Source organism: Ctenopharyngodon idella, chromosome 5, assembly GCF_019924925.1.
Source record: "Ctenopharyngodon idella isolate HZGC_01 chromosome 5, HZGC01, whole genome shotgun sequence".
NCBI classification, from domain to species: domain Eukaryota; kingdom Metazoa; phylum Chordata; class Actinopteri; order Cypriniformes; family Xenocyprididae; genus Ctenopharyngodon; species Ctenopharyngodon idella.
In genome coordinates, this window is record NC_067224.1 from 14,282,023 (window position 1) to 14,300,687 (window position 18,665).

The following is an 18,665-nucleotide window of genomic DNA, read 5'->3' on the forward strand; positions in this document are numbered from 1 at the left end:
TTTGCAGTTTGTTTTGTATATAGCTACTGTATAAATGTATATTTGCATTCCTAATTATATCGTTTTTTAAAATAACAAAAAATGTCAGTGTTTTGGTGTTCAGTTGTTTATTTCGTAATAAAGATATGGATTTCATTCTCAAAAATCTTTCGCAACAAAGAGCAAGTAAATGTGGTACTTTTTAGCATTACAGATTACGCAATACAATGCTTCATGTTCAACACAAAATATGACAATATAATTGCACACTCTCGATACTGTCTTTCTTCACACTCGCGGAACAGAGAGACTCGCGGGTGTGTGTGTGTGTGTGTGTGTCTTCCCACGCACCCCTCCCCCGCCTCTCCGCTCGCTCTGCCCAAAAAAATGTGAAACCAAATCCGAGCAGCAGGTCACAGAGCCTAGTTATTTTAAAACCCAATACTCAACTACCTCGACAGGACCATGGAAGTAACGCGGAACGGGCAGTTTAAAGAGATAACCGTCGCCTTGAGAGATACAGAGTAAAATGAGGGAGCGCCACAACGCTCGTTTAATGTGTATTGTTGTTTGGCTGCTCGTGCGTTTCCAATGTCTCTGCCCGTAGTTCTGCCTGGATCTTGTTGTCGTTTATCAGGGGCTGCTCTGGCCCATCAGCTCGCAAACGTATCTTACAGAAGTCGCAGCCGCTGTGTGTCCGCTCTTCCGTCCCGTATGTCTGGATCGCAGACGCGGATCATTCCGGCGCTGCTGCCCGCACGCCCTCTGCTCTCCCTCGGCTTGCTGCAGCTGGTTCTCGGCTGCTCCATGGTGGCGCTCTCTTTCGGGGCTCTGTCCCTTAGCAACTCGCCCCCTATTAGAAACTCCTGTCCGTTTTGGGCCGGGTCTTCTGTGAGTATTAGATTACTGGCCATAATCAGAGGTGCTAATGTTTTTATTTTACACCACATATGCATGTTACAGATATTAAAATATTTGCTTGACAATATGTCACTGTATTTGTCTACAGCTTTTAATTGATTCATTACAAACCGACAGGTATAGAGAAGTTTTACTGCGGTCTAATTTGTGTCCAATGTAGTCTGATACAGAAACGGTGCTACACTTTTATCTGTTTATTTCAGAGCAGGCTATATGAACACATCAGACACTGTAGTTTACCAATAATTCACTATGATGAAAGATCCGATCTGTCAATAAATTAGTTATTAGTTAGACTTTACAAGTACTAATGTGCAGTTGTTGCATCAAGGAAATATTTCTACCTGATATATTTATTACTTTTATTGGTGTTACCTAATGTAGTTAGGTTATTTCAGCTATATTAACTGAAGTTTTTAAATCTTTAGGAACTATCCTAGTGCCAAGTTTTTCCCTCAGAAGTGCCATTTACAGTATTATTTCCCATATTTAAGTATGCTTTACATTTGTGGTCATTGGCAGGAGCTGAGTGAACTCGTCAGTGAAGTCATGGTTGAGTGTGAATCTCTTTTACTGCTTAACACTCTATAGTGAGATACTGTTTATAAGTAAAGCTGCCATATAATGCATACCACTCACCTAAAAAACATCTTTTGGCATGCAAACAACAGTTAGGTAACAAGATCTAATATTTATTTATACATTTGAATTTAAATTTCATTCATGATGAAGAAAATCAGGAAAAGTAAACTAAAAACTCAAGTAAAAATTCAGAAATGATTGTGTCGTTTACCAGTGATGGAAATAAAGATGGTATAGCAATGTTGAAATCACTGTCAATTTAATTGTCTTGTTAAAGAATATTTTGGATTAAAATAAAATCTATTTATTTAATTTTTATAGGTTACCTGACAAAACATTTTACACTTAACAATTTTTTTTTTTGATTGTTATGTATGAAAAGAAATGAGCTAAACACAAGAACCCTTCAGCTGCAATAGCAGTCTCACAGCATTCAGTGTAATTGACAGGAAGTGGCAGGGTTAGAGGAAATGCATGGGAGCCGAGTATGGACAATAGTATTTAAATGAGGCCGCTGTAGACAGCTCGGCTAACAACACACTGAGTGAGATGAGTCATTGAAACAGGATTTAAAAGTGCTAAAGGCCCTTTTGAGAGTGTACGGCATTTGATGGGTAATAATGGGTTCATTATCAGTTAACCTGTCTGTAAGTGTTTTCCTCTTTGCTGAAAGTACTGTTTGTTTTCTACAGGTCATCCTCTCTGGGATTATAGGACTAACCACATGGAAACGGCCAATGCTACTGTTGGTATGTGTGTTTTGCCAAATCTAAGACTGAGGGTCTGTAAGGCGTCAGTCTTTGTGATCCCTTTTGAATAAGCAGATACGTTTATTTTTTACTTGAAAGTGGTTATATGATGTTTACTACACAGCATTAATCCTATATTGATCTGAACATATGTTTTCAGGGTAATCTTCTGCATGCCCAATGTTTTTATGTTAAAGGAAGTTGTTTGGCCCTTAAATGACCTCTTAAAGAGGATCTGTGCACACCAGACATTCAGTTAAGATCTTGTTAATTAAGTCTTAAGCCGACCATCAGCTTCTTCCTGTTGCCATTCATATACACTACTGTTCAAATTTTGGGGTCAGTAAGATTTTTTTATTTATTTATTTTTTTAATAAGGAATTTCATTCAGCAAGGGTGCATTAGATGCTGTTCTTTTGAACTTTATATTCATAAAATAAGAAATGTTTCTGGAGCAGCAAATCAGCATATTAGAATGATTTCTGAAGGGTCATGTGACACTGAAGACTGGAGTAATGATGCTGAAAATTCAGCTTTGTCATCACAGGAATAAATTACATTAAAAAAATAAATAAATTATTAAAGTTATATTAAATTATTAAAGTTATTTTAAGTTATAATAATAATTCACAATTTTTTAAATTGTATTTTGATTAAATAAATGCATCCATGGTGAGCATAAGGAACTTCTTTCAAAAACATCTCACTGACCCCAAACTTGTGAACGGTAGTGTAAGGATCATTTGATAGTTCCAGATTTGGGCAGTAATATTATATTTGTCAAATAAAATGACTGACTAATATTAATCTTTTTCTGTCTCTCACACAGGTGAATCTGTTTGTATTGCTGTCAGTGGTCTGTATCCTGCTAAACCTGGCAGGGTTCATCCTCTGCTGTCAGGGGGCTCAGCTGGTCTCCAGTACCATTAACTGCCAGCTGGTGAGGAATCTGTGCTCTTGAACATGTGCTGTGTTCGAGATAATAACATCACAATGTCAAATGACTCATGTATTGATGATTGTATTCAAGAACCTAGATGCAAAATATAAACAGAATCACAAACTGAAGTGGGGCAACACTTAAGATACATTATTAGGGCAACACAGAGCTAAACAAACTATACTACATAAACTAATAAATAACATTCGTTGTAGTGTTACAGCAAAGAATAATAAGTGGTATTAGTGTATTAAGCTTGCGACATTTGTGTTACAAACATGAAAGGTAACTCAAATTGTGTGGAAAATTATTTTGACTAGAATATGAAAGAGTCTTATGGCTGCGCCTTTTTTTTTTACTTAGACCAATTACATATTTGTAAACAACTACATAGCAAGCTCTTGGCAACACCCTGGCAACCTCATTGCAACACTCTAGCAAACACCCAGAACATCCAAGCACTGGCTGATATGACTTGTTGTACTTATTAATAACATATTATGGAACAAAAAACACATCTGTACAGACCATACATCTGTACCATGTGAATAAGTCTGAAGTTTGTCCAAGTCCAAGAGAGCCCTGAAATTGAGAGTCAAGACAGGTTCCAGCTTTCCTTGGATTTGATTTAGTTTTTGGGGTGCTGTCATTTCCATGATCTGAAGGCTGTTCTTTCATCATTTCCACTTGTCATGGAAATGTCCCTGCCATATTGGTGACCTCATATCTTTGAGCTGTTATCGCATGCAGCGCCAGACTGCTCAAAAGACTGTGTCAAATGTAGAGAAGTGCCTGGAAACTTCATCCTCAGTCTCCTACTTTGAATCCAAGCAGTTCTTTAAGTGTCAATGAGAAACGAACATAATAAATGTGTTTCTGTGTTTCAGAGTGAGCAGGGCGATCTCTGTTACTGTTGTTCAGAAACTCCGAGCACTCAGTGTCAAGAGGAGAAGCTGATTAAGATCTACGCAGGTCATGCATGTGGCACAATGAGAATCCTGCTCAAGGTGTGTGTGCATCTTTTTAACTTATTTTTAAGTGTTAAATTATTATTACTATTATTATTATTATTACACTACTACTTGGTTGACAGATAGATAGACAGACCGACATAGACAGATAGCTAGACAGACAGACAGACAGACAGATAGATAGATAGATAGATAGCCAGACAGACAGCCAGACAGACAGATAGCTAGACAGACAGACAGACAGACTGATAGATATATAGATAGATATATAGATAGATAGATAGATAGTAGAGAGATAGACAGACAGACAGATAGTAGAGAGATAGACAGACAGTCTACTTTCGATTGGACTATTTCACTAAATTCCAACTACTAGAACCAAATTTGATGGCATTATCAAATACAGAAAAAATAAATCATATCATATCATGAGAAAACTCCAACTTGATTGCAGCAGCAGCAAAATACGTAACAGCTTGCCACAATCTAAGAGAGTCAGCAGCCAGTGGACAAAACTAGAGTCAAAAATATTCTTAATGTCTAAATGTAGGTACAGTTGTTGTTGTTGTTTTTACATTGTCTTAATCTTTTCTTTTTTTTTTTGGTTGTTGTTGTTATTTCTTGTGTGTGTGTGTATATATATATAAAATATATGTGTTTATTCTTATTTTGTTTATGCATTATATAACCATTATTTGTTCATTGCTTATGTAATGGCCACTTCTTTGGCAATACTGTGTAAGTCATGCCAATAAAGCAAATTTGAATTGAACTGAATTGACAGACAGACAGATAGATGGTAGAGAGATAGACAGACAGACAGATAGTAGAGAGATAGACAGACCGCAGAGTGATAAGAGACGTCAAACAGATCAAACAAATAATTTGTTTCTTGAATCAGAATGAAGTATTCCAGAGAGCTATGTACATAGGTATATTATGCTAGGAGTGAGATAACCATATGCACGCTTAAACAAGTTTTATTTAACAGCAGTAGATTTGGATGTCATAGAGTTTTCTCTTTTCCAGAAAGTGCTCTTTGCTCTGTGTGCACTGAATGCTTTGGCCACAGCTGTGTGTCTGGTTGCTGCTGCACTCAGATATCTCCAGATCTTCTCAACCAGACGGCCCTGCATGGTGAGATAAATCATACAATAATTCAATTCTTGGTCAGTGTGGCATAGATTAACACTGTTTAGACATGTTGTGTGAGATATTTCTAAGATATTTTTTATGTTGTGTGAGAGATTTTTCTGATATTTTCCTGGTAATGTGATAGTGGAATTTTGATTTTGATCGTCTTTGGCAGGAAGAGGCCAGGCCTGTTCCAGAGGAAGTGGAGGAGCAAACTCATCTTCCTGACCCTGATGAATTTGTAGCTCCTGCACCTCCCCCTTCATACTTCTCCACCTTCTACTCTTACACCCCTCGCCTGGCTCGCAGGTAAAATATTATTTAGTTTAATTATTATTACTTGAGTCAACCTGACTGTATTGGGTTTATTTTTAATGACACATACAGTGCACAGCATAAATGAGTACACCCCCTCTGAACAAATACAAAAGATGTATTTTCTTTATGATCACTAATACAATTCATGGAAAGATGGAAAAACTAAAATGTAAGAAATATATGTCATAAATAGACAGAAAATAAGTAAATTAGCCAATTTTGTTTAAATTAAGGATTGCAGAAATGAGTACACCCCCTAGATTTAATTCAACAAATGTATAATATTCTAGCACTTAGTATGTCCTCCATAATTTTGAATATACTGCTCTGACCCTTCTTGGCACGGAGTGTACAAGTTCATAACAAATTGTCACATCTGTCCTGTTTAACTCCTGGATGATGAGCTCCTTAAATGCCCTGATCTTTAATGGGGAGTGTTGCTCAACTCATCTCTACAGAATCCCCCACAGGTGCTCAAGAGTGTTAAGACTGAGTGCAATACATGTCCACAGAAGGTTTTTCACCTTGGGAGAATGCATATCCTCATTGTCATGTTGAAAAAATGCCCAACAATGCAGGGAATAAGGAAAGGGTAACATCTTCTGTTTCAAGTTTGTGTATTAAATTACGCAGTGGTGTGGGAATTCATGACAGCAATGATAAAGCACAACTCCCTCACACCTTCAGCACTCATACATCCCTATATAAGAGCTTTACTACCACTGAACTTTACTGTGGGAACCAGGCACTTCTCACTTTACTCCTCCTCTAGCAACACCATAACATTTTGGATGCTGTTAGATCCAAAATTATTGATTTGGTCTCATGAGACCAGAGTATTGATTCCCAGAATCTATATTTTGTAAATATGGGCTTTGGAAATGGCTAACTGACTTTATTGTGCTTTGGCTAAAGTAGGTAGCTCCAGTGAGAACAACAACCGTGCATGTCATTTCTGCAGGCTGCATCTTACTCTGTGAGATAAACAGTCACTCTTTTCATAGCTTTTGCTGGCTTTGAGACACTCGCTTGGTATTTCTCCTGCTCTTTGTCTAGCAAAAAAATCCCTCATCACTAAATGAAAGCTTAAAATGAAGGCCTGATTATTTGAGGGGCCTTGTCACAAGTCCATTGTTACTTTTGCTATATTTTCACACTTAAAACAATGATTGGGTAATCCTCTTGTACCACTGTCCTCTTTTGTACTAAGAAATAAGTCTCCTGACAGTTCTCTCCCAAGTGGATCCATTGTTGTCAACATTAAGTCTGAGAATGATTCAGTGGGCTGGCTATCTAACACTTTTAATTGTCAAGAAATTACTTCTCTTCAAATGTTTTGGTTCAACATACTTACCTGTTGATCAAACATTGCCTTAAACTTACACCAGAACATTTTTATTTTGTAACTTTTAGGAGGGTGTACTCATTTTTGCTACACAACATTTTATCACCTTGATAAGAAAATCTTATTTTCCTGAATAATTTTGACATGCTTCTTTGGTAATTGATTAAGCAGACTTGCTGGAACATCATATCTCTAAAGAACCCTAACATGTCTTCTAAGTAATTGAGTAATTGCTGACTTTCAGAAGTTTCAGAGGGGGTGTACTCATTTATGCTGTGCACTGTATCTTAATGGATACTTTTTATGTGATGAATAACACTACTCTTATTTAAAATGAAACGAAATAAAATGTAAACCTTTGGAATAATCATAATAATTAAATATAAAATATATAATATATCATTTTAATAAGAAACATATAGTATCATTCAAAAGTTTGGTAAGATTTATAATGTTCTTGAAAGAAGTTTCTTATGCTCAGTAAATCAATCTTTGGTGACAAATACACTAGTTTTTAGAAAATATTTATGTTCTGCATTTTGACCTGCAAAAATACAGTAACAACAGTAATTTTGTGAAACATTATTACAATTTAAAATAACTAATGTCTATTTTAATATATTCTATGTCAAAATATAATGTATTCCTGTGATGGCAAAGCTGAATTTTCAGCATCATTACTCCAGTCTTCAGTGTCACATGATCCTTCAGAAATAATTCTAATATGCTAATTTGCTGTTCAAAAACATTTCTTATTATCAATTTTTAATCCAGTTGTGCTGCTTAATATTTTGTGGAAACACTTTTTTCAGGATTATTTGATGAATAAAAAGTTTAAAAATGAACAGCATTTATTTAAAATAGTCTTTTGTAACATTATAAATATTTTACTGTCACTTTTGATCAATTTAAATGTGTTGTAGCTGAATACAAGTATTAATTTCATAAAAAACAAAAATCTTACTAACCCCAAACTTTGTCGATATTGTGTGTATATGTAAGGTAAGGTTGCATATTTCAGCCTTACAAACTCTAATCCACTTATGAATATATCTATTTTCAAATCAGGTAAAATATCTATTAGGGGAACATCTGCATAATTTCACTTTTTACAGTATATGATAAAATATTTTCAGCAATCCATGATCCTGACTGAAGCATTACACACACACTTGCGCAGACATGCATTTTGACCTTGAACTCTTAACCAAAAATACAGCAGGATTTGTTAGATTTGTGAGTGGGTGGCTCAGTGTTTGGCAGGCAACCAAAATGTTTTGGCATCCTAAAACAGGATTGAAGTTTGTGTGTGGGAAAGCATGATATACTCCTGTTTCATTGGATGTTCTGATCAAACACTAATGGGTTTATCTACATTGCTTACTGTTGTTATATCTTCTCATGGCTTGTTTACAGTGTAAATGTGTGTTTTGACAGGATGTTTGGTGACGGTATGATTCCTCTCCCTCATATATACGGTGCCAGAATTAAAGGAGTAGAGGTCTTCTGTCCTCTAGACCCTCCTCCACCTTATGAAGCTGTTGCATCACAGCCAGCAGCTCAGGTACTGATTCATATAGTGATCATATGCCATCTGCTGTCGCATAATCATATCTGTCAAAAGGCACTTAGCATTTTCAGCATTTATTCATGATAGCATTTCAACTCAGTTTGTGAAGTAGACCTTACTGACTTCAAATCAGCAAACATGGCACTGTGTCCTGGTCCAGCTGGCTTACATTGGCAACAGCTCAATCAAATACAGTCTTGTCCGCTCACTGACCTTCTGTATTTATATCAGGCCCAGAATACTGAGGTGCAAATGACCGATCTGACCGAGGTCCTCACAGAGAGTGCAGAGACGGAGATGCCCAGTGATGGTATGAACCAGTTGTATTTTTACATATAGACTTGTGGAGAGGAGCAGAATTGATAAACATTGACATTACAGACTTAAAGGGATAGCTCGCCCAAAAATGAAAATTTTATCATAATTTACTCCCCCTCAAGTTGTTCCAAACCTGTATAAATTTAAAGGAAGATATTTGGAAGAATGTTTGTAACCAAGCAGATCTCACCCCCCCATTTACTTCCATAGTAGGAAAAAAAATACTATGGTAGTCAATGGGGGGTGAGATCTGCTTGGTTACAAACATTCTTCCAAATATCTTCCTTTGTCTACAGCGGAACAAAGAAATGTATGTAGGTTTGGAACAACTTGAGGGTGAGTAAATGATGACAGAATTTTCATTTAAGGCCAGTTCACACCAAAGATGACAACTGTAACAATAATGATAAAGATATATTTCTAAAAATTGTTCTAAATGTAGAAGAATAGCAGAGTTCACACCATAACTATAACGATAATGGCACAGAGAAACAATATTATTGGAATCACTTTTAGAATGTTTTTTTCCAGCTGATGAATGATAAAAACATTGACAGCCAATCAGAATCCATCCTGCTAACTGCTTTAAAGAGCTCGAGCAAGACTCGACAAAACTGCAACTCTAATGTAGTTATCGTTATAGTTATCGTTCTTGGTGTGAACGGGCCTTTACAGTTGTGTCTGCACATTAAACCATGGCAGGAGAAAGTATTTCAACATGGAACAAAAGACCTTTTAAAACATTACAATTTAGGTGTAATGATGTTATAATTAACAAATAGAAAATTGCTCTTTGAAAATCTGGATCTACAAAATGGAGCTGCTACTTAGGCCTACATGAACTTGTCATTGATACCGCTTATATGAATCCAGTGCCTCTGGTACTCTATATTTAATCAAGATGCTCACAGCGTATCACAGTACCGTCCATAATTATGTCATCTGTGTATTAAAGGAAATGTATTTTAGTGGTGGCAGTTGTATGTCCAGTGTTTCTCAGTGAGGGATTTATTTTTCTTTTTATAGCTGTCTGTATCCTTCAACACATTCAAAGATAGCACAGTCCTACATGTTTTTAATGATCCTTCACAAGTCACTATAAAGGGGCCACTTGTCAAAATCCTTTTTTGCATTTTTCTAATTTCACACAGAATTTTTCATTACCAATTATACTGTCAGCATAACAATTTGAAATGGAATTGAATTGAAAAATGAAGATGAATTTGGTTTGTCCCTCTTTTGTTTTAATGACAACAGAACTTGAACTGCATGAACTTCACAATTTTTTCATTTCCAAGTTTAAAAGGGATTGTAGGATACGTTTTTAGTGTGGGCTCACTGTACACTACTGTTTAAAAGTTTTTTTTTTTTTTTTTAAATAAATTAATATTTTATTTAGCAAGGATGCATTAAATTGACTAAAAGGGATTTCTATTTCAAATAAATGCTGTTCTTTTGAACTTTCAGTTCATCAGTTCTCATTCATCATGTGACACTGTCTGAAGACTGGAGTAACGATGCCATCACAGGAATAGAGGACATTTTAAAATATAATATATATATATATATATATATATATTTTTTTTTTAATCAAATAAATGTAGCCTTGGTGAGCATAGGAAACATATTTCAAAAAAAAAAAAAGGATGAATGGATGGATGACTGGCTCACTACACATAATGACACAAGATAGATGTTTTGTTTTGTTTTTAATACAAACCATTATTTAATTTTATTTCAGCATAAACATACATTGCTAGACAGGTACTTAATCTAGCTAACATTTATAATTTATTTATGGCTGAAATATTGCAGATACAGTCAAACCAAAAATTATTTTTACTAGTGGGTGCAGGACACTATAGTTTATTTATGTAAGTGAGGATAGCAAAATAAAGTAAACTGTGACATATTATACCCAAAACTTCTTCATACAGTGGACTACCAGTAAAATTGATACAAATTTGGAAACAAAAATTATTCAGACACTTTGACCTGACCATGTTTTGCTTAAGTGTTATCTGACATAATTAAGATTAATTTTTTCTGACACAGTTTAACTCTGAGATCTTGTCATATTTTATTAAATTTTTTTAAACTATAGTGAATAAACTGTAATAATGAATGAAATGTTCAAGGTGTCTGAATAAATTTTGGTTTGACTGTATATGTAACAAAGTATTTATCATAATGTACATTAAAACATATTAAAGTTCTGCTGTTGTTCACAAATACCTGTAGTGACGCTGACAAGGAGCCTGTTGTCATGTCACCATCAGTGTCTCAGTGTGAAGTGAGCCAGGGTCCTTAATGTCCTTACCAGTGCCCGAATTTGATATACTGATTCAGGAGCTAGGGAGCTGATTAAGATGCATCCTTAGACAGCACAACTCTTAAAATGGTTTCTGGTTGACTTTATAGACTAGGTTTGTTTTGGCCAGATTCCTCTTTTGATGGATTTGACCAAGCAGTTTCTGACATAGGACAGACATAAATAGACTGGAAAAAACAAGAAAAAAATCAGTACAAATGATGTTTACTTTTTTTATGTAGTTTCTTTGCATGTTTTATTCAGACCGAAGCTGTCAGACAGCCATATTGAGCCCCACACCCCCGATACAGTCCAGACAGCCTCACACCGCAGTCTCCTCCAGCAGAAAACCTCACAGAACTCGCCTCCGCAGGTCCAACAGTGACCCCGTTCTGCTAGACCTGACTGCCAAAGGTAAGGGAAGAAATCCTTAAAATGGTCTGATTGGTCAATTCTAACAGTCTACAATCAGATATTTTTGTATAATGACCCCTAAACTGTACATTTGACAACCAGATTTCTACATTGCTGTGCTGTTCTTATTCAGTATAGCTCAGTGGTCTCTTTCTTCTTGTATAATAAATGAACTTCAAGTTAATGTAATGACCAGCTGACCAGTGTTGGGGGGGGGGGGGCGTAACGCATTACAAGTAACACGAGTTATGTAATCAGATTACTTTTTTCAGGTAACTAGTAAAGTAAAGCATTACTTTTAAATTTCCGACAAAATATCTGAGTTACTTTTTTAAATAAGTAAAGCAAGTTAGTTTGTTTCCCATTCATTGACTGACACCTCTCCTGTTCCCAGTGTTGAGAGAAATCGGGTAAGTGCAGAGGCGTTGTGTGCGCTGTGTAAACATGGTTATTTTAGACAAGTTCTAGACTAAATGTGAGCATGCATTTACTCATTTACTACTTCACCTGTGTCCAAGTCTTCTGTATTCCAAAATGGCAACACAGCTGAAAGGCTTGTTTGTTTGAACTGCGCCCTCTACAGGAATGAATTTGCATTTCCTTCAGCCTGAGGCTTATTCATTTCACTTTTGACGTGAAAGGGTCTTTACATTTGCCAAAATAGAACTTTTTAGTTGTTATAAAATCAAACAAACAAACAGCCCAGCCCAGCCCAGATGAGAAAAGGTAACGCAAAAGTAATGTAACGCAATACTTTCCATAAAAGTAATTAAGTAACGCAATTAGTTACTTTTTTAGCGAATAACGCAATATTGTAATGTATTACTATTAAAAGTAACGTTTCTCAACACTACAGCTGACTGTATATTATCCCTAACATTTAAGTTTACATAGAAAATTGCCTTGTTTTCCTGTAAAACATATATATTTTTTATATAATTTATCTGAGCAAAATTAGATTAAAATATAAAAGACTTCAGATATTAGGATATTCAGGGTGCTGATATGTTCTTGTAGCATACAGGCAGATTTGTCTTGTTTTAAGCCTAAATCTACATTAAAAGTTTTCCATAAAAGGTCGAAGAGAAGACACTGACACAATTCTTTATAATTAGTTTATGAACATTGGCTCCTCTCTGATGACAGATGGAGGTTTCTTTTTACGTGGTGTGTGTATCCAAAGCAGAGGACTGGGTTTGATAGTAAATCTAGAGAAACTATACCTGTCAGTGGTTACTTTAAGCCCATTTTAAATATAGGACTTCTCAGTGTTACTGTTTAGGGACGGCAGAGAGCGATGGGGGCAAGGGTCTTAAATACACTGCCATAAATTGACTTTTTCATTTCTTCAAGTTTCTTCAAGAAATGCTGTCACTCTCTCTCTTTCTCACACACAAACACACAAGTGAAAAGTTCTCTTATGTCTGTCTGATGTAGGATTAAAGGTTCATGAAGTGTTTTTGCTTTGCTTAATCTGTCTTCCTGTACAACTGATAAAGCAGTGGGCTTGGGTGTTATACCAACACCAACTGATGTAGATGGATATTTCTGTTTGTTAACTTGGTCAAGAAGAGCGGTTCAGTTTCTAGTCTTAAAAACCTATAATACATTTTTGAGCCATGGGTTCCCTCAGTGATTTTAAATGTTTTTGGAATAGCGGTTTATCATTTGTCAATTTATGAGTGCAGAATGGCCCGTGGTTACTTAAAATTAATTGAAGAGACTTTGATGTTTTGTCCTATTATTGAAATTACACACAGTCGCAGCTTAAAAGTGAATATTCAGAATTCCCTATTCAGGCATTATAAAAGCTTTATGGTTCGATGTTTGAAAATTAAGACAGCCATAAATATTAGTATTGTAATTAAACTATTTATAAATACAACCCGAATTCCAGAAATGTTGGGGTGTTTTTTTTAAATTTGAATAAAATGAAAACTAAAAGACTTTCAAATCACATGAGCCAATATTTTATTCACAATGGAACATAGATAACAGAACAAATGCTTAAACTGAGAAATTTTACACTTTTATCCACTAAATGAGCTCATTTCAAATTTGATGCTACAGGTCTCAAAAAAAGTTGGCACGGAGGCAACAAATGGCTGAAAAAGCAAGAAACTTTGAAAAGATTCAGCTGGGAGAACATCTAGCAACGAATTAAGTTAATTGATATCAGGTCTGTAACATAATTAGCTAGTAAAGATGGGCAGAGGCTCTCCAATCTGTGAAAGAGTGCGTAAAAGGATTGTGGAATACTTTAAAAACAATGCTCCTTAACGTCAAATTGCAAAGGCTCTGCAAATCTCATCATCTACAGTGCATAACATCACCCTCAGACGACGCTGCATCACTCATCGGCATGATTGTGTCAGTGACATTGCTAAATGGGCCCAGGAATACTTCCAGAAACCACTGTCGGTGAACACAATCCGCCGTGCCATCTGCAGATGCCAACTAAAGTGCTATCATGCAAAAAGGAAGCCATATGTGAACATGGTCCAGAAGCGCCGTCGTGTCCTGTGGGCCAAGGCTCATTTAAAATGGACTGTTTCAAAGTGGAAAAGTGTTCTATGGTCAGATGAGTCCAAATACAGACGCTGTGTCCTCCGGGCTAAAAAGGAGGGAGACCTTCCAGCGTGTTATCAGCGTTCAGTTCAAAATCCAGCATCTGTGATGGTATAGGGGTGCATAAGTGCATACGGTATGGGCAGCTTGCATGTTTTGGAAGGCACTATGAATGCTGAAAGGTATATAAAGGTTTTAGAGCAACATATGCTCCCCTCCAGACGACGTCTATTTCAGGAAGGCCTTGTGTATTTCAGCAGGACAATGCAAAACCACATACTGCAGCTATTACAACAGCATGGCTTTGTCGTAGAAGAGTCCGGGTGCTGAATTGGCCTGCCTTCATTCCAGATCTTTCACCTATAGAGAACATTTGGTGCATCATTAAATGAAAAATACGTCAAAGACAACCATGAACTCTTCAGCAGCTGGAAATCTATATCAGGCAAAAATGGGACCAAATTCCAATATCAAAACTCCAGAAACTCATAACCTCGATGCCCAGACGTCTTCAAACTGTTTTGAAAAGAAGAGGAGATGCTACACCATGGTAAACATGCCCCCGTCCCAACTATTTTGAGACCTGTAGCAGGCATCAAATTTGAAATGAGCTCATTTTGTGCATAAAATTGTAAAATTTCTCAGTTTAAACATTTATGTTATCTATGTTCTATTGTGAATAAAATATTGGCTCATGTGATTTGAAAGCCTTTTAGTTTTCATTTTATTCAAATTTAAAAAACGTCCCAACATTTCCAGAATTCGGGTTGTACTTGAATACTTGACTTTATTATTTTACAGGGAAATATTACAATAGCAATATTTCTTGTTTTATATTTTTATTGAATAATAATAATTAACGATATTAAATAATTAACTAGTTTACATCATTTTACAAATATTTGTCAAAAAAACATGCAGAGCTATATCTCATTGTTAAAGCTGGTTCTCTCTCTTATAGTAATGAGTTGTGAAGCAGCCACACAGACAGAATTAGGCTCTGGTCCAGCGTCAGTGACTGGAACAGCGCATGGGACGGTTACGCTACGACGGGGCCGTGGCAAACGGAAGCCTCGACCCAACTCCATGGTGGATTACCAGAACTATAAAGACACAAAACTGCTGGTGGCACGCTTTCTGGAGCAGTCCTCATGCAGCTTGACCCCTGAGGTACAGGAGCTGGTCAACAGCATCAAAACCGTGCTGCGCTCCGATGAGGAACACATGGAAGAGGCCGTTCGCTGTGCCAGCTTCATTGATCAGGCAAGACACATGGGATTAAAAATGCATAGAATTGTGTAGTGCTTAGAACACATGCTCTGACACATTTAGCTTTGGTGCTCAAGTGGGTGATTTGGGTTTGAATCCAGCTTGCGACATTTAAAGGGATAGTTCACTCAAAAATTAAAATTGTCATCATTTATTCGCCCTCAAGTTGTTCCAAACCTGTATGAATTACTTTCTTCTGCTGAACTCAAAAGATGATATTTTGAAGAATATGGGTAACCAAATAGTTAATTGGTTACCCATATTCTTCAAAACTTCTTCTTTGTGTTCAGCAGAGGAAAGAAATTCATACAGGTTTGGAACAACTTGAGTGTGAGTAAATGATGACAATTTTAATTTTTGGATGAACTATCCCTTTAACTCTGTAAAGCTGAACGTTTGAAATACTAGTCAGAAAAATCTATTTTAAAAAAATGGAACAGTTTATTGAACCTTTAGACAAAATCTAAAAAAAAAACAAAATTGCATATGTGTTTAATTTCTTGTTCTTTCATTTCATGTTTCCAGGCCATCACAGTTTCAGAGGTTGCCCCAGCTCAATCCACCCTCCACAGACAAGGTGCAGACGGAGCTCACCTCAAACACGCTGCCGCTGCGCAAACGGCCCGGCATCCTTCACCTGCGCAGCTGTGGCGATCTCAGCTCCTTCACCTGGGCACAGCTGCAGACAGGGCCGGAGCGCAGGACAGGCACTCATTCTCGAACTAATTCCAGGATGGGCTCTCGGGCAGGATCCCGCCGCCTGGAACAGGAACGCCCACACAGCCTTATAGGAGTCTTCCGAGAAACTGTCCTCTGAGTGACGTCTCAAACGGACTGTATAAGCGTGGAAAGAGAGGAAACAGACTCTGCCCCAGTCGGGTGAAGGTATAATGAACACCACAATTTGACTGAAGATATAGAGCACAGATGATTTCGCTTCATTTTTAAAACATATTTGTTTTTGTTTTCAGTGTGTATACTGAATATTATTCATTTTTAATTTTACAGTTGGAATTCCAGCTTTTGCTTGTTTTTATTTTTTCACATTATTATAATAAAACACTGGGGAAAAAAAAAAAAGTTTATTTACCAAATGCCCTTGTTCCTCATGTAAAAATGATTTAAACATTTAAAAATGTGAAAAATACAATATTAATAATCATTATATTAAGAGAAACATGCAAATGTATGAATATATTTAGCTTATGTGATGTGGAGAATTACTCATTGCTGATTAAATCAGTATATTGTGAGGTAGAGGATGAATTTGTAAATTTTTTTTTTTTTAATTTTATTTTTATTTGACCATTCTGAATATTATTATTTCTCCCAAGATGTTTTTCAGAGATGTACTGTGCATTATTACTGAATATGAGGAGGCTCATCTGAATTGTATGGGTTAAACATACTATCCAAATTCCCACAAGATTAAACATGGTTTTAAAAATATTTTGTCTGTTCAAAATATTGACATTCGAACATGTAGAATAAACTTTTCTAATTATATGCTACTGTTCAGAAGTTTGGTGCCAAAAAGATTTTTTTTAAAAGAAATTAATACTTTTATTCAGAAAGGATGCATTAAAGGGACGGTTCACCCAAAAATGATTAGAACACATGCTCTGACACATTTAGCTTTGGTGCTCAAGTGGGTGATTTGAGTTTGAATCCAGCTTGCAACATTTAAAGGGATAGTTCACACAAAAATGAAAATTGTCATCATTTACTCACTCTCAAGTTGTTCCAAACCTGTATGAATTTCTTTCTTCTGTTGAACACAAAAGATATTTTGAAGGATATCGCTAACCATACAGTTGATGTCCCCATTGTCTTCCATAGTATAGAAAAAAAATACTATGGAAGCTGTTTGGTTACCGACATTATATTGCCGACAAAATATCTTCTTTTGTTGTTCATCAGAAGAAATAAACTCATACAGGTCTGGACCAACTTGAGGGTGAGTAAATTATGACAGAATTTTCATTTTTGGGTGAACTAACCCTTTAAATTTATAATTTAAATTTTAATGTTATAAAAGTTTCATATTTCAAATACATGCTGTTCTTTTGAACGTTCTATTCGTCAAAGAATCCTAAAAAAATGTATCTACAACATGGTTTTCATAAAAATATTAAGCTGCACAACTGTTTTCAACACTGATAATAATAATAAATGTTTCTGGAGTAGCAAATAAGCATATTAGAATGATTTCTGAAGGATCATGTGACACTTGATGCTGAAAATTCAGCTTTGCCATCACAGGAATAAATTGCATTTTAAAATATATTAAAATAGAAAACAGTTTTTTTAAATTGTAATAATATTTTACAATATTACTGTATTTTTGATGAAATAAATGAAGTCTTGGTGAGCAGAAGAGACTTCTGTAAAAAGAAACATGAAAAAAATCTTACCGACCCCAAACATTTGAACAGTTTTGGATGATGATCATTAACTGAAAATCATGCTGAGCTTGTGCGAGATGAAAGAGACATTCTAGTAGTATACGCTCTCAGTAGTTGGTTTAATGTTGTAAATACTGTTACAAACATTCCTGCTATGGTAAAGGAATGTGTCTAAATAGTTCAATCACAGAGAAGCTAGCAAATAAATAAACATTGCTATTGCTTTACAGAAAGTGTGTTTTTACTTTGACATTGACAAACATATAATTGTAATTACATTCAGAGCAAGTGCGTTATAAATACTAATCAAACCCACAGTTTCTTTTCTACTTCAGTACGAACCACACACTCTTCTGAGGCCTTGCATTCTACAGTCTTGAGGTGGGAATCTGTTGAATCCGTCCAATACTCTGCACATCCTGGGTTACATATGTACACTGATATTTCATACCTGGTGTCATTAATAACACATTAAGCCACTTGTTTTGTTTCTCCATTATTAAATAATTAAATCCATCACTCATTAAAGCTTGTACATTATTCTGAGGCGGACACAGCATGTCCTGTACTGTATAGTGCAGAAGTCTGGGACACTGAAGGTACATCGAGGTGTAGGCTGATGCGTTAATATTACAGCCCAAAAACTTAACCGTCTGAACTGTTGCATTTCAGTATAATAATAACATCTTTTACAATAAATATGGAAAAATGCTATGGTGGTAGCAGACCAATTACATTATTATGGCAAAAGTTAGTGTTATTCAGCCTGCGGATTTCAATCATGACGTGATGATGTCCCTTAAAAACAAATATTAAATAGTAACGCACTGGTGTCAAAGACTTTTGCACAGTTTACTTTCATTATTGTACA

The 18,665-nt window shown here is 35.9% G+C and overlaps 1 protein-coding gene across 1 annotated transcript; it reads left to right on the forward strand.

Annotated features, from left to right (window-relative positions):
- The first annotated feature begins 106 nt into the window (after positions 1-106).
- On the forward strand, positions 107-18,027 carry fam189a2 (family with sequence similarity 189 member A2). Its single transcript, XM_051894893.1, is given in 12 exon segments — positions 107-870; positions 2,175-2,231; positions 3,061-3,171; positions 4,059-4,178; positions 5,172-5,279; positions 5,452-5,585; positions 8,377-8,503; positions 8,741-8,819; positions 11,403-11,552; positions 15,082-15,383; positions 15,915-15,962; positions 15,964-18,027. Coding segments are annotated over 12 exon segments (1,779 nt in total). The 5' UTR covers positions 107-570; the 3' UTR covers positions 16,207-18,027.
- Positions 18,028-18,665: the final 638 nt, after the last annotated feature.